This window comes from Oryctolagus cuniculus, chromosome 17 (genome assembly GCF_051225735.1).
Source record: "Oryctolagus cuniculus isolate XC-2025 breed Fujian yellow rabbit chromosome 17, ASM5122573v1, whole genome shotgun sequence".
NCBI lineage: Eukaryota > Metazoa > Chordata > Mammalia > Lagomorpha > Leporidae > Oryctolagus > Oryctolagus cuniculus.
The window spans coordinates 16539242-16553377 of NC_142883.1; the positions used below are offsets into that span (position 1 = coordinate 16539242).

The following is a 14136-nucleotide window of genomic DNA, read 5'->3' on the forward strand; positions in this document are numbered from 1 at the left end:
TGGTGATCTTTATTCTCATGGTTCCCAAAATATTTTCATTCAATTTTTATCCTTTGAAAAAATTAGAAGAGTTGCTATTCCATAATTTATCAACTCTTTAATTCTCTCAAACTATGAAAAGGGTATCCATGCACATTGCTATAGTCTGAATTTAGTGTCTTCCCAAAATTCATATGTTGGAAATTACCCACCAGTTAATGTATAAAGAGCTGGAGCCTTTAAGAGGTGACTAGGACATGAAAGCTCCATCAAGGATGGGATTAATTTCCTTGTAAAAGAACTTGAGGATCAAGTTGTGCCTCACTTGTTCTTTCTGCCACATGAGAAAGTAGCATGAAGACACCATTTATGAAACAAGGAGCAAGCCCTCACCAGACAACACATCTTTGGTTCTAGATCTTGGACTTCTAAGTTTCCAGAACTATGAGAAATAAATTTCTATTATGTGTCAAATACTCAGTTTAAGGTATTTTGTCATAGTAGTCTGAATAGACTCAGACATAAATACAGCATCAATTCTGGTTTGAAGGAGTTCAAATGCAAAAGTTGTTGGTATCCCACTCATATTCTCTTTTTTAAAGATTTTTATTTATTTGAGAAGTACAGTTACAGACAATGAGAGGGAGAGACTGGGAGAAAGGTCTGCCATCTACTAGTTCACCCCCAAAATGGCCACAACGGCCGCACAGCTGATGCGAAGCCAGGAGCTTCTTCCCAGTCTCCCACATGGGTGCAGGGGCTCAAGCGTTTGGGCCATCTTCTACTGTTTTCCCAGGCCACAGTAGAGAACTGGATCAGAAGAGGGACAGCCAGGACTAGAACCGGCATCCATAGGGGATGCCAGTGCTGCAGGCAGAAGATTAACACACTGCCCCACAGCGCCGACCCTTCTACTCGTGTTCTCTTGGCATTTACTAGTCCCCCATCTGCTGGTAACTTCTTACTACAAGCACTTGTGATTCCCTAGTTGTTGCTTTCCCCAGATACAAAAGACTACTCAGCCAGTTTGGGGCATGCTAGAAGCATTAGGGATTAAGTTTCCTTAGGGGCAGCACTCAACTAATGATTAGTGACAAGTGCTACTCCTTTATTTTTCTTCAGGACCTTGAATGTAACAGCTGCTAGAAAAGTCTTTGCTATGTCCAGCATCTGAGCCATATCCAATTATGTATCCATCAATTCTTTTCTGTCTATAATACACGCTTTCTTATTTATTTTATATCTATTAATAATATCTAATTTTCTAAGATTTATTTATTCATTTGAAAGATGAGTTCCAGACAGAGGGGGAAAGAGAGGGAGGAAGGGAAGAAGAAAGAGAGAGGAAGAGAGAGGGTGCTTGTTGGTAAGGGCTGGGCCAGACCGAAACCAGGAGCCTGGAACTCCATCTGGGTCTTCTGGGCTATCCTCACTGCTTTCCCAGGTGCATTATCAAGGAGTTGGATCAGAAGTGTAGCAGCCAGGAATAGAACCTGGGACCATTTGGGATGCTGGAATTGTAGGCAGCAACTTAACCAATCATGACACCATGTCATACCCAAAATATTTTATTGTATGCTGGATGTTGTGAAAAATATATATTAAGACTCTTGGGGCCGGTATTGTGACGTAGTGGGTAAAACCACTGCCTGTGACACCAGCATCCCATATAGGCAACAGTTCCTTTACTAGCTGCTCCACTTCTGATCCAGTTCCCTGCTAATGACCTGGGAAAAGCAGCAGAAGATGGCCCAATATTCATGTCCCTGCCACTCACATGGGAGAGTGGATGAAGCTACCACCACCTGGTTTCAGCCTGGTGCAGTACTGGCCTTTGCAGACACCTAGGGAATGAACCAGCAGACGGAAGATCTCTCTCTCCATATCCCTCCACTCTCTCTGTAACTCTGACATTCAAAATAAATAAATAAATCATTAAAATAAGAAAAATACATGTAAGATTCTTAATTCTGTTTTATTCTGTGAAGAATGTTAATTTTTATTCGAATAGGTAGTTCCATTTCTGAGTAGTCTTGAATGAGTACAGCGTTGGGTTTCTACATTGTAATAGTTTAATTAAAACAATGGTGTCCAATAGATGTTTCTGTGAAGATGGAAATATTCTACCTCTGAATTGTCCAATACAGTAGTCAGTCACCATGAATGGTTATTAAGTACTTGAAATGTGGTTAGGGGCCAGCACTGTGGCATATTGGATAAAGCCACCGCCTGCAGTGCTGACATCCCATATGGGCACCAGCTCGAGTCCCAGCTGTTCCACTTGACAATTTAACTAAATGTGTCTTAATATAGACCTCTTAAGTTTCAACCATTAGATTTCTGACCTCTAGACTTTATGAAGCCAATGGCTAGAATCTCTGGTTGGACATGGCTGCCAGAAAGAACACAGTAACACTTACAAGGTCTACACACTGGTTTCTGTGAGCCATTGTGTTACTGGTTGACCCCAAGGGGTCTTGCCCTGCCAATTCTCCAGTGGTCCCCATGAGATGAGACAAAAGACCTCCTTGAATGTGCTTCAGAATTCTGGGGAAGCTGGATGTTCTTCTTGGGCTTTCTCTTACTTGAGAAACTACAGGCCCTGGGGATTTCTCTTGGCATGGCACTATGTCAACATATAAGAGAAGCAGGGCACAAAATGAAGCTTCTCCACTTACCCTTCTAATGTGACTTCCCTTAGTTTCTGTGCTCAGAGGGGTACTTTGGATTCATCACCCAAATTCTGGGATTTTTCACAAAAGCATTCTTATGTGTGGATAACTGAAAATCAGTATTTCAGTAAGGGGGACTAAAGCCAAGGACCCTAGTCTATCATCTTTCTGTTGTCACTCTTCCATATGTGTATTTTTGAAATCTTACTACATGTCTTTAATTGACATATCAATAGTACTAGAAAATGAAGCAATGATTTAGTAAAGAGATATTTTTGAGGGGAAAGAAACTTATTCTAGTTAAAATATAGGCAATTCATGGCAAAGTTATAACTAAATGCCATTTAAGTCATATGAACATTTTTACATGTAAGAAGCAATAGTCACTAGAATGTTTCTAGACAATATTGCTTTATCTTACTGGAACATGCTCTGATTATTATATATTCCATTTTAGTTTATATAAGGTTGGGATTACTTTATAATTCATCATCCATCAATTCTAATTCAAGTTCTTAACAGCTGCAATTCTATCTTTAAATCATTAAAAAATATGAGAATTCATGACTTATAATCAAGTATGGAAAATATTACACATATAGCTTATAACCCTGACAGTTTCTCCTGTGAAAATTTACTTGACTGAGATCCTAGCAACATGATCATATACTACTAGTACTTTAAGCTCCATGAGACCAAGGACTATATTTGTTAATTACTGTATCTATAGCAGTTAACATAGCACCTAATCAGAGTGCTTACTTAAAATTTGTAGGATAAATGAATGATGAATAACATACCAACTTCAGATTAATATGTTAAGAGAAAAATCTGTTTTCATCTAAGCTAAATAAATGATATAAAAAACATCAGGTGGGGCCGACACTACGGTGCAGCAGGTTAAAGCCCTGGCCTGAAGCGCCAGCATCCCATATGGGTGCCAGTTCAAGTCCCAGCTGTACTTCTTCTGATCCAGCTCTCTGCTATGGCCTGGGATAGCAGAAGATGGCCCAAGTCCCACATGGGAGACCAGGAAGAAGCTCCTGGCTCCTGGTTTTGGGTCAATGCAGCTCCGGCCATTGCGGCCAGCTGGGGAGTGAACCAGTGGATGGAAGACCTCTCTGTATTTCTCCCCTCTTTTCTCTGTAACTCTTTCAAATAAATAAAATAAATCTTAAAAAAATTAAATAAATAAAAAACATCAGGCTCGAATGCAAAATTCTCACATTGCTATGAAATCACTCACCATGAATTGATAGATTTGGGGTTAGAGCATTAAGTTCTTCAGCTGTGAGTTTGAGTGCCACATTTCCAAGTAAATTATCAAGGTCATGAGCATCAATTTGTAATCCTAGAAAAGAGAAAGTCACAAGGAAATTGAGCAAAAGTCAAATACAATAAATATCAACTCTTATGTATCATAGTTATGAATTTCATCACAAATAGAGCTAAGGACATTAAGCATTTAAACAGTACCATCAATGAACTAAAAGTAAATCCATTCACATCCAATATCTAAGATAAATCTACAAATATAATACGCTGAAAGAAGACTGAAAAACCACTATAGCAGCAAAAAGCAAATCTAACAGTTTTTAACACAAATATTTATGCAAGTAAGTGTGGGGAGCAATCCGGACTAGACTGAGTTACTGGAATTAAGACTTATTCTATGCATCTGCTCTCCCACAATATGGCGCTGGGAGAGAAGTAAACAGCTTCCGCACAGCTGCCTCCAGTTCAACCAATTAACTGTAGGACTTGCTCCTGATTGGAGAGCAGCGTACTCGGCGTGTGGGCAGCCGAGTTAGGATTGGCGGAGGAGGACTATAAAGGAGGAGAGAGACGGCATGCACCAGGAACATCTATGGGGAACATCTGAGGGAACCCGTGCAGCCCCCGAGGGAACCGGCCGGCGGTGTGCCGCTCCCCTGCAGAAGTGGGGAATGTGGCCAGGGGGAACTGCCCTTCCACGGAGGTGGAAGGGATAGTAGCCAACCCGGGAAGAACCAGCAGCAAACCCGGGGAGGGCCTAGCAGACAAAAGAACAGCGCAGGGTCCTGTGTCGTTCCTCCACGAAGAGGGGGAGCGACATAATGGTGCCGTGACTCGGATATGAAGCCTAGGCAGGATTTAGTGTCGTTCCTCCACGAAGAGGGGGAGCGACATAATGGTGCCGTGACTCGGATATGAAGCCTAGGCAGGATTTAGTGTCGTTCCTCCACGAAGAGGGGGAGCGACAAGTAAGTAGAGTTCAAGTTGGCCACTGAATTTCAAGGCATACTATATTTTCTCAAATTTTGATACCTATACCTAAGTTTATTATTCCCACTGTCAAAATTGTAATAACCTAAGAAAGCTAGATTATCCTTTAAAATTAAACACAGTATATTTTCAATCAATATAAATGTATATGTGTATTAAAATTAATTACATAAATACATATGTCAGGAAGTAAACTTTAATGACAACAAGAAAACAAAAGCAAGACCAAGTATGTCAATCTGCCTTCTCAATTTTGTTTATTCACTTTTTATACCTTTCACACAATTCAGGAATTTAGTCCTATGTATTTTTCCATTCTCTATAAGGAAACATATAATTTAGATCATAAAGAAAAGAGCTTGGGGGCCAGCGCCATGGTGCACTAGCTTAATCCTCTGCCTGCGGTGCTGGCATCCCATATGGGTGCTGGTTCTAGTCCCAGTTGCTCCTCTTCCAGTCCAGCTCTCTGTTGTGGCCTGGGAAAACAGTGGAGGATGGCCCAAGTGCTTGGGCTCCTGTACCTACATGGGAGACCAGGAGGAAGCACCTGGCTCCTGGCTTCAGATCAGCGTAGCTCTGGCTGTTACAGCCATTTGGGGAGTGAACCAATGGAAAGAAGACCTTTCTGTCTCTCTCTCACTGTCTGTAAATCTGTCAAATAAAAATAAAAAAGAGCTTTATGCACTAAAGCAATACAAAATCTCTAAGTGCATAAATGTAAACCATGAAATAATTTGCTCCTTAAATTATCTAATACCTCTAAAAATAATAAAGTAAAAATAAACAAAATTCTTAAATGGTAAATCTGTAAATTCTTGAGAACTTGCAAGACTAACACCAGTTGCCTAAAAGAAAAAACACTTTCTCTTGTCTTATATTTTTTTTCTAACCCTATCCTTTTTTTCTCTACTAGTAAACTTATATGTATCTGCTCCTCCTTCTAGTTCCTTTAGGTCTAAATCCAACACATCTAATGGAATGAAATCAATAACCATCATCATTCTATATCCCTATTGTAAGATATATGACAGATTGACCCATGTATATTTTAATAAATGACAATTTATGTACTATTATTAGAAATATTTATCTTTGAGATTGTAGATATCTTTATTATATCTAACTCATAAACGATCTACAATAAGTACAGTTTATTTGATAATACAAAATTTTAAAGATTTAATCCTAAGATTTTTCCCAATATTTGTAATTCTGAATAACTCCTTTGATGACTATACTAACACCCTTGAAAGCAATATTAATGCTATTGAATGTTATATTAATATATAAAGTGCCCACCTTTAAGTGGAAGTAATTTCTCTGGCTCCAAGTGTTCTTTAGATGTGAACTCTATCCCTATATTTTGTATATTTTCCAGGTCATAGAAGCTAACTTCTCCACCTTCATAATAAAAGAAGAAAATTTTGTATTTATTGTTCCTCCAAATTATGAAAAGAAATTAGGTATCATGATACCTAAAAACAAGCAATTGATTGTAGCTACAATGAACAGTAATCCTTTAACTCTAGTAATAAAGAGGTCCTCCCATATGATGATTATGAAATAATATTACACAGTTAAATAATATTGTCATTTAAAATTATGATAATAGGCCGGAGCCGTGGCTCACTAGGCTAATCCTCTGCCTTGCACACCGAGTTCTAGTCCCGGTCGGGGAGCCGGATTCTGTCCCGGTTGCTCCTCTTCCAGGCCAGCTCTCTGCTGTGGCCAGGGAGTGCAGTGGAGGATGGCCCAAGTGCTTGGGCCCTGCACCCCATGGGAGACCAGAAGAAGCACCTGGCTCCTGGCTTCTGCCATCGGATCAGCGCGGTGCGCTGGCCGCAGCGCGCCGGACACGGCAGCCATTGGAGGGTGAACCAACGGCAAAAGGAAGACCTTTCTCTCTGTCTCTCTCTCTCACTGTCCACTCTGCCTGTCAAAAAAAAATTTAAATTATGATAATAAAGAGACCAGCACTGTGGCTCACTTGGCTAATCCTCTGCCTGCAGCGCCAGCATCCCATATGGGCACCGGGTTCTAGTCCCAGCTGCTCCTCTTCTAGTCCAGCTCTTTGCTGTGGCCTGGGAGGGCAGTGGAAGATGGCCCAAGTGCTTGGGCCCCTGCACCCACGTGGGAGACCAGGAAGAAGCACCTGGCACCTGGCTCCTGGCTTTGGATCGGCGCAGTGTCGGCCATGGCAGCCATTTGGGGGGTGAACCAACGGAGGGAAGACCTTTCTTTCTGTCTCTCTCTCTCTCACTGTCTGTCAAATAAATTTTTAAAAATTATGATAATAAATGACATTATAGGCTTTTTAAATAAGTACAATAATTATGGAATATAATATAGAGATTCCTCAGACATCTGAAAATAGATCTACCATATGATCCAGCTGTCTCATTCCCGGGAATTTAACAAAAAAAAATGAAATCAGCATATGAAAGAGTTATTTGTACCTCAATGTCTATTGTAGCACAGTTCATAATATTTACGACATGGAATCAACTTAAATGTATATCAACTGATGACTGGATAAAGAAAATGTGATATGTAGACACTATGGAATACTACTCAGCCATAAAAAATGAAATCCTGTTTTTTTGCTACAAAATAGATGGAAAACATTATGCTTAGTGAAATAAGCCAATCTCAAAAGGACAAATATCATGTTTTCTCCAATAGGTGGAGAATACTGAATACAAAAAAAAATGAATAGGGATGAAATGGGCCAGCGCCGTGGCTCACTACGCTAATCCTCCGCCTGCGGCATCGGCACCAGGTTCTAGTCCCAGTCAGGGCACCAGATTCTGTCCCAGTTGCCCCTCCTCCAGGCCAGCTCTCTGCTGTGGCCCAGCAGTGCAGTGGAGGATGGCCCAAGTCCTTGGGCCCTGCACACGCATGGGAGACCAGGAGAAGCACCTAGCTCCTGGCTTCGGATCAGCATAATGTGGCCATTGGAGGGTGAACCAACGGCAAAGGAAGACCTTTCTCCCTGTCTCTCTCTCTCTCTCACTGTCCACTCTGCCTGCCAAAAAAAAAAAAAAAAGAATAGGGATGAAATGGACATCTCGTGGGTTTTTAGCTCTTGTTTATACTCCTGTGGAACTATGACCTTTTTACTTTTTACTTGCTAACCATTATGATTAATGGTTCATTAAGGCTGTGATCATAAGAGTACATTGAAATTATGCTTTTGTAAAAATTAAAGGAAGGAAGGAAGGAATGGGATTGAGGGAAGGAAAGAGAGAAGGAGGGAAGGAACATCTTCTTAGAATTGTTCTTATGGAATATATGAAATCTGGTATCTTTATATTAATAAAAATTAAAAAGAAAAAGTTTGATCCTAGATAACTCAAGTAAGTATAGTATCAGAAATTCTACAGAAAAGCCTCCAAATTAACAAGTTGAACACTATTATCAACCATGTACTTCTCCTTTTGTAGGTTTTATATCAATATTTTTCAGAGAAGCATCCACATTACTAACATCAATCTTCTCAAGAAATAAGAGCATGATAAGAATAAGAAAAATAACAAAGTGCACAACAGTGTGAACTATGTGCTTTAAATCCTATTTGTAATTTGAAATAATGGAAGAAATCCATTCCTTGGTCTATACTGCACTTTACAGCATAAGTCTTTACTCCATAAAAACGAATAGGGGCTGGTGCTGTGGCATAGTGGACTAAGCCTCTGTCTGTGGCGCTAGAATCCCATATGGACACTAGTTCAAGTCCTGGCCACTCTACTTCCTATCCAGCTCCTTGCTATGGCCTGAGAAAGCAACAGAGGATGGCCGAAGTGCTCAGGCCCCTGCACCCACGTGGGAGACCTAGAAGCTCCTGGCTCCTGGCTTTGAATCAGCTCATCTCTGGCCATTGCAGCCATCTGGGGAGTGAAGACCTTTCTCTCTCTCTCTCTCTCTCTCTTTCTGTAACTCTACCTCTCAAATAAATAAATAAAATCTTTTAAAAAATAAAATGAATAAGGGCAGGTGTTTTCCTAGTGATTAAGGCAACAGTTAAAGGGCAGTCAGTGTGGTACAGCAATGGAACACCTGCACTGCTTGGAACAGCCTCATCCCATATCAGAGTATCTGATTCGAATCCCAGCTACTCCAAGCTTCTGATCCAACTTCCTGCAAATGTGTCTTGGAGGCACTAGATAATGGCCCCTAGTACTTGGGTTTCTGCCACCCATGAGATCTAGATGGAGTTTCTGCATACGAGCTCTATTTTGAACTAGCCCCAGTTGTTTTGGGCAACTGGGGAGTGAACTAGCGGATGAAAAAATCTCTCTCTCTACAATGGGAGTCACTGGGTACAGGCTCCCTACGTAGGATCTCTGTCCTTAATGTGTTTTACTATGAAACTTAAAAACAACACTACTAGTCAAACAATACCCTATACCTTGTGCGGTTGTGTGAGTGCAGCCTGTTGAAATCCTTGCTTAGTGTATACTAAGTTGATCTTCTGTATACGAAGGTAATTGAAAATGAAACTCGATGAAGGGCAGGATGGGAGAAGGAGTGGGAGAGGGGAGGGCCGCGAGAGGGAGGGAGGTTGGGGGGGGAGCCACAACAATACAAAAGTTGCACTTTGTAAATTCACATTTATTAAATAATAAAAAGAAAAATCTCTCTCTCTCCCCATATCTCCATCACTCTGCCTTTCAAATAAATAAGTCTAAAAGAAAAAGACAAGGCAGTCCAAGATGGTGGAGTAGGAAGGGAGCTTACTGCTCTAGCCCAGAAGATAGTTTTTAAAAAAAAAAAAAGTGGAGAGAGTGTAGTCTCAGGGAAGAGTTGGGAAAACAACAGCAGAGGAAACTCTACTGACGAGGCCAAGGCAACTTCAGCTGGCTGACAAGGTCACAGCAGAAGGTCTGTCTCAGCAAGGCATGAGAAGGACAGCTGTGGTCCTCTTGGTGGTTTTAGGTTTGATGGGAACTACAAGCTGGAGCTTCCTGGTGGTCCTGCTAATGGTTGCTGTATTCTGAATTTTACGGAAGAGCACTTAGTCTCATAACCTCCAAAATTTCCATTGTCTTGTAGAATTTTAATCAAGCAGAATGTTAGTGTAGAAGAAAGGGTTAATGCCTTATGCAAGGTTGAGCTGTTTGTAGAAAAGAACTAAAAGGCGGTTCGACCCTTGTGAACTTTCACCCTGGCACGTGGGTTTCTTTTTCTGGGACAAGATGGTGCCGTCCACGCCACTTTTGACAGGGAATCTGGAAAGAATTGCAAAGTCTACACTTTTAGTAAGGATGGGACCTTCTTTGCCTGGTGCAATGGAGAAAAAGTAAATATTATCAGTGTCACTAACAAGGGACAGCTGCACTCCTTCGACCTCCCAAAGACAGTTTGCCTTGAATTCTCGCCAAAAAACACTGTTCTGACAACGTGGCAGCCTTACACTACTTCTAAAGATGGCACAGCTGGGACACCCAACCTTCAACTTTATGACTTGAAAACTGGGACATGTTTGAAGTCTTTCATCCAGAAAAAAATGCAAAATTGGTGTCCGTCCTGGTCAGAAGATGAAAGTATTAGTGCCCGAAATGTGAACAATGAAGTTCACTTCTTTGAAAACAACAATTTCAACATAATTGCAAATAAATTACATTTACAAAAAATTAATGATTTTGTGCTATCACCTGGACCTCAGCCATACAAGGTGGCAGTCTATGTTCCAGGAAGCAAAGGTGCACCTTCATTTGTTAGATTGTATCAGTACCCCAACTTCGGTGGACCTCATGCAGCTTTAGCCAATAAAAGTTTCTTTAAGGCTGATAAGGTTACAATGCTATGGAATAAAAAAGCCACTGCTGTCTTGGTAATAGCTAGTACAGACGTTGACAAGACAGGAGCCTCCTATTATGGGGAACAGACGCTGCATTACATTGCAACAAATGGAGAAAGTGCTGTAGTGCAACTGCCGAAAGGTGGCCCCATTTATGATGTAGCTTGGAATTCTAGTTCTACTGAGTTTTGTGCTGTGTATGGTTTCATGCCTGCTAAAGCAACAATTTTCAACTTGAAATGTGATCCTGTGTTTGACTTTGGAACTGGTCCTTGGAATGCAGCCTACTATAGCCCTCAAGGACATATATTAGTACTAGCTGGATTTGGAAATCTGAGAGGACAAATGGAAGTGTGGGATGTTAAGAACTACAAGCTCATTTCTAAACCAGTGGCTTCTGATTCTACGTATTTTGCTTGGTGCCCAGATGGTGAGCATATTTTAACAGCCACGTGTGCTCCCAGGTTACGTGTTAATAATGGGTATAAGATTTGGCATTATACTGGCTCTGTCCTGCACAAATATGATGTGCCCTCAAATGGAGAGTTATGGCAGGTTTCATGGCAGCCATTTTTGGATGGAATATTTCCAGCAAAAGCAATAACTTACCAAGCAGTTCCAAGTGAAGTACCCAGTGAGGAACCTAAAGTTGCAACAGCTTATAGACCCCCTGCTTTAAGAAATAAGCCAGTCACCAATTCCAAACTGCATGAAGAAGAGCCACCTCAGAATATGAAACCACAATCAGGAAGTGATAAACCCTTATCAAAAACAGCCCTGAAAAATCAAAGGAAGCATGAAGCTAAGAAAGCTGCAAAGCAGGAAGCAAGAAGTGACAAAAGTCCAGATTTGCCATCTACTCCTGCGCCACAAAGCACACCACGAAACATTACCTCTCAGTCAACTTCTGGAGACCCTGAGGTAGACAGAAAAATCAAGAACCTAAAGAAGAAACTGAAAGCAATTGAACAACTGAAAGAACAAGCAGCAAGTGGAAAACAGCTAGAAAAAAATCAGTTGGAGAAAATTCAAAAAGAGACAGCCCTTCTTCAGGAACTGGAAGATTTGGAATTGGGTATTTAAGGAGTCACCAAAAACACTCTGCTTACCAGAAGTCAGTGCGAACACCTCTTGCATTAAACCCGGTGGTGTACATGGAGCACCTGTGTGCCCATATTTAATGTGGCTCTACAGTGTTAAGCATTTATCCAAGATTCTGCATACGTGTGAAGTTATTTAATAATGTCTGTTAAACTGACTCACATTCTGCATCCTCTATCATGTCAATATTCAATGCAGAAAGATACAAGAATTTTTCAGCTAAGCTTGACAGACTGAAAGGCAAATTTTTTTAGTAGGGGACAGCATTTACCATATAAATAAATAAAGACCTTTTTAAATTTAAAAAAAAAAGAATTAAAAGGCAACAAGCTCTCTGGTATATACTTCCCACTAGAATAAAGATAGATGTTAATAAAGCTTTAATTCACTATATGCTACAAATACTACAATGGTTAGGATGTCAAAACTGTAGAATAGATCTAAGTAAACTTTTAAATAAGTGCAATAAAGAAATTAAAGAATTACAGAAAAAATTGCAAAGAGGGGATACATTTTAAAAAGGGTCTGCTTTGAACTTGGGGCTTCTAGTAAAGATTAGATTAAGAAGGTACTATTCTAGCCTATGTAGCCAATTTCTGCATAGTTCAGCAGCACTCAAGGCCTTGGCTTGTGTGGGCAGCCTGTTATCTTGCACCTGTCTGTGATTGTAACCCATGCTCTGAGTATGCCCTTGAAAATCAAAAAATTGTAATTAGAAAAAAATGGACAACAGGCTTTTCATTGTAAGAAGAAAAAATCATTATGTGGCTTATAATATAAAAATAAAGTCTGGTTCTCAAAAGCCAGAGCCATGCTATCAGCCTTGCTGTGAGTATCTCTCATTTCTTCGAGCGCCGACACCTCTCACACCTTGGGGCCCCTGAACTGGCTGGAGCTGGTCTCCGGCGCTCTACCAAAATTAGAGGGACATGGTGGATCTACGTAGAGGATGTGGACACCCACAACTCGAGACTCCAGCAGCTGAGAGCCTAAGAACCAGCGTTGGAAAGTAAGGTGAGACCAGACCACAGCAGTCCAAGCCACTGTCAAAAAAAGCTGCAGGAAGAGCCTAGAGGGAACCCAGCTTGGAGCCTCACGGGGGATAGTTTACTTTCCCCATGGGGGATAGTTTACTTTCCAAACGAGAGGGGGAAAAAAAGGACAGGATGGACACATTTATTTCTCTCTCCCCAATAACTTTACAATGGCATCTTGTAACAAGCCAATAGAGCAGGCGACATTTTGGATATATATAACAGCTATGCCAGCTTGTGTCTGTGCCCAGCAACCACCTCCTGACTCTGGTGGGGAGAACTAACGGGTGCTAGGAGCTTGTGACTGTGTGAGGCTTCTGCACTGGGATTGTGAAAAAAACTGAGGGTGTGTGGGAGGACTCATGGTGTGGATGGTCTTTGGTCAGTCACAGTGGCAGACTCCCCATGCCCAGGGCTTCCTGATAACCTGGTGAGAGACACTGCTGGGGAATCTGAACTTACACTGAGGACTGCACAGATCCTTTGTGTGGTCCTTGGGACAGAGCAGACAAATATTTTTTTTTCTTGAAGACAGAGTTAGACAGTGAGAGAGAGAGACAGAGAGAAGGGTCTTCCCTCCATTGGTTCACCCCCCAAATGGTGCTACAGCTGGCGCTGCACTGATCCGAAGCCAGGAGCCAGGTGTTTCCTCCTGGTCTCCCATGTGGGTGCAGGGGCCCAAGCACGTGGGCCATCCTCCACTGCACTCCTGGTCACAGCAGAGAGCTGGACTGGAAGAGGAGCAACCGGGACAGAATCTGGCACCCTGACCAGGACTAGAACCCGGGGTGCCAGCGCCGTAGGTGGAGGATTAGCCTAGTGAGCCATGGTGCCGGCAAAGAGCAGACAAATATTATCCCCACTGGGGCTAGTGCCCAGGCACTGGTCTCCTTTGAGGAGAGGAGCTCAGCTGAGCAAAATAAATTTCACTTCTAATTAAAAAAAAAGAGAGAGAAAGAGAGAAGACTCACCACGCCAAACCTGGGTGTGTATCACCTTAGGCACACCCTTAACCCTGGAGAACCAAACAGAGCTCTTCAGCCACACCCACTACAACCCTCTAGATATTGACTGAAATCAGACATTCCACTTATCTACAGCATCATAGTATAAAGATAGAAGGACGAAGGAGGGAGGAGGGAAAAGGGGGAGGGGGGAGGGGGAGGAGGAGAAGGAGACAAAGGAGAAGGAGATGAAGGAGATGAAGGAGACGAAGGAGACAACGATGTAGATGACGACAAAGACAACAACGAAGACGAAGAAGAAGACGACGACGACAACGAAG

General features: G+C 41.7%; 1 protein-coding gene and 1 pseudogene across 1 annotated transcript in view; one reads left to right on the forward strand and one right to left on the reverse strand.

The window, feature by feature from the left end:
* The window catches only part of LOC100354814 (uncharacterized), a 279056-nt gene that overhangs the window by 212391 nt on the left and 52529 nt on the right, over window positions 1-14136 (reverse strand). The window contains exons 5-6 of the mRNA XM_089318019.1: window positions 6216-6317; window positions 3898-4002 (exon numbers count right to left, since the gene is read on the reverse strand). Of these exons, the coding sequence (XP_089174145.1) occupies window positions 3898-4002; window positions 6216-6317 (207 nt within the window). The remainder of the gene's footprint in view (window positions 1-3897; window positions 4003-6215; window positions 6318-14136) is intronic.
* LOC138847340 (eukaryotic translation initiation factor 2A pseudogene) lies at window positions 10076-12129 on the forward strand (annotated as a pseudogene).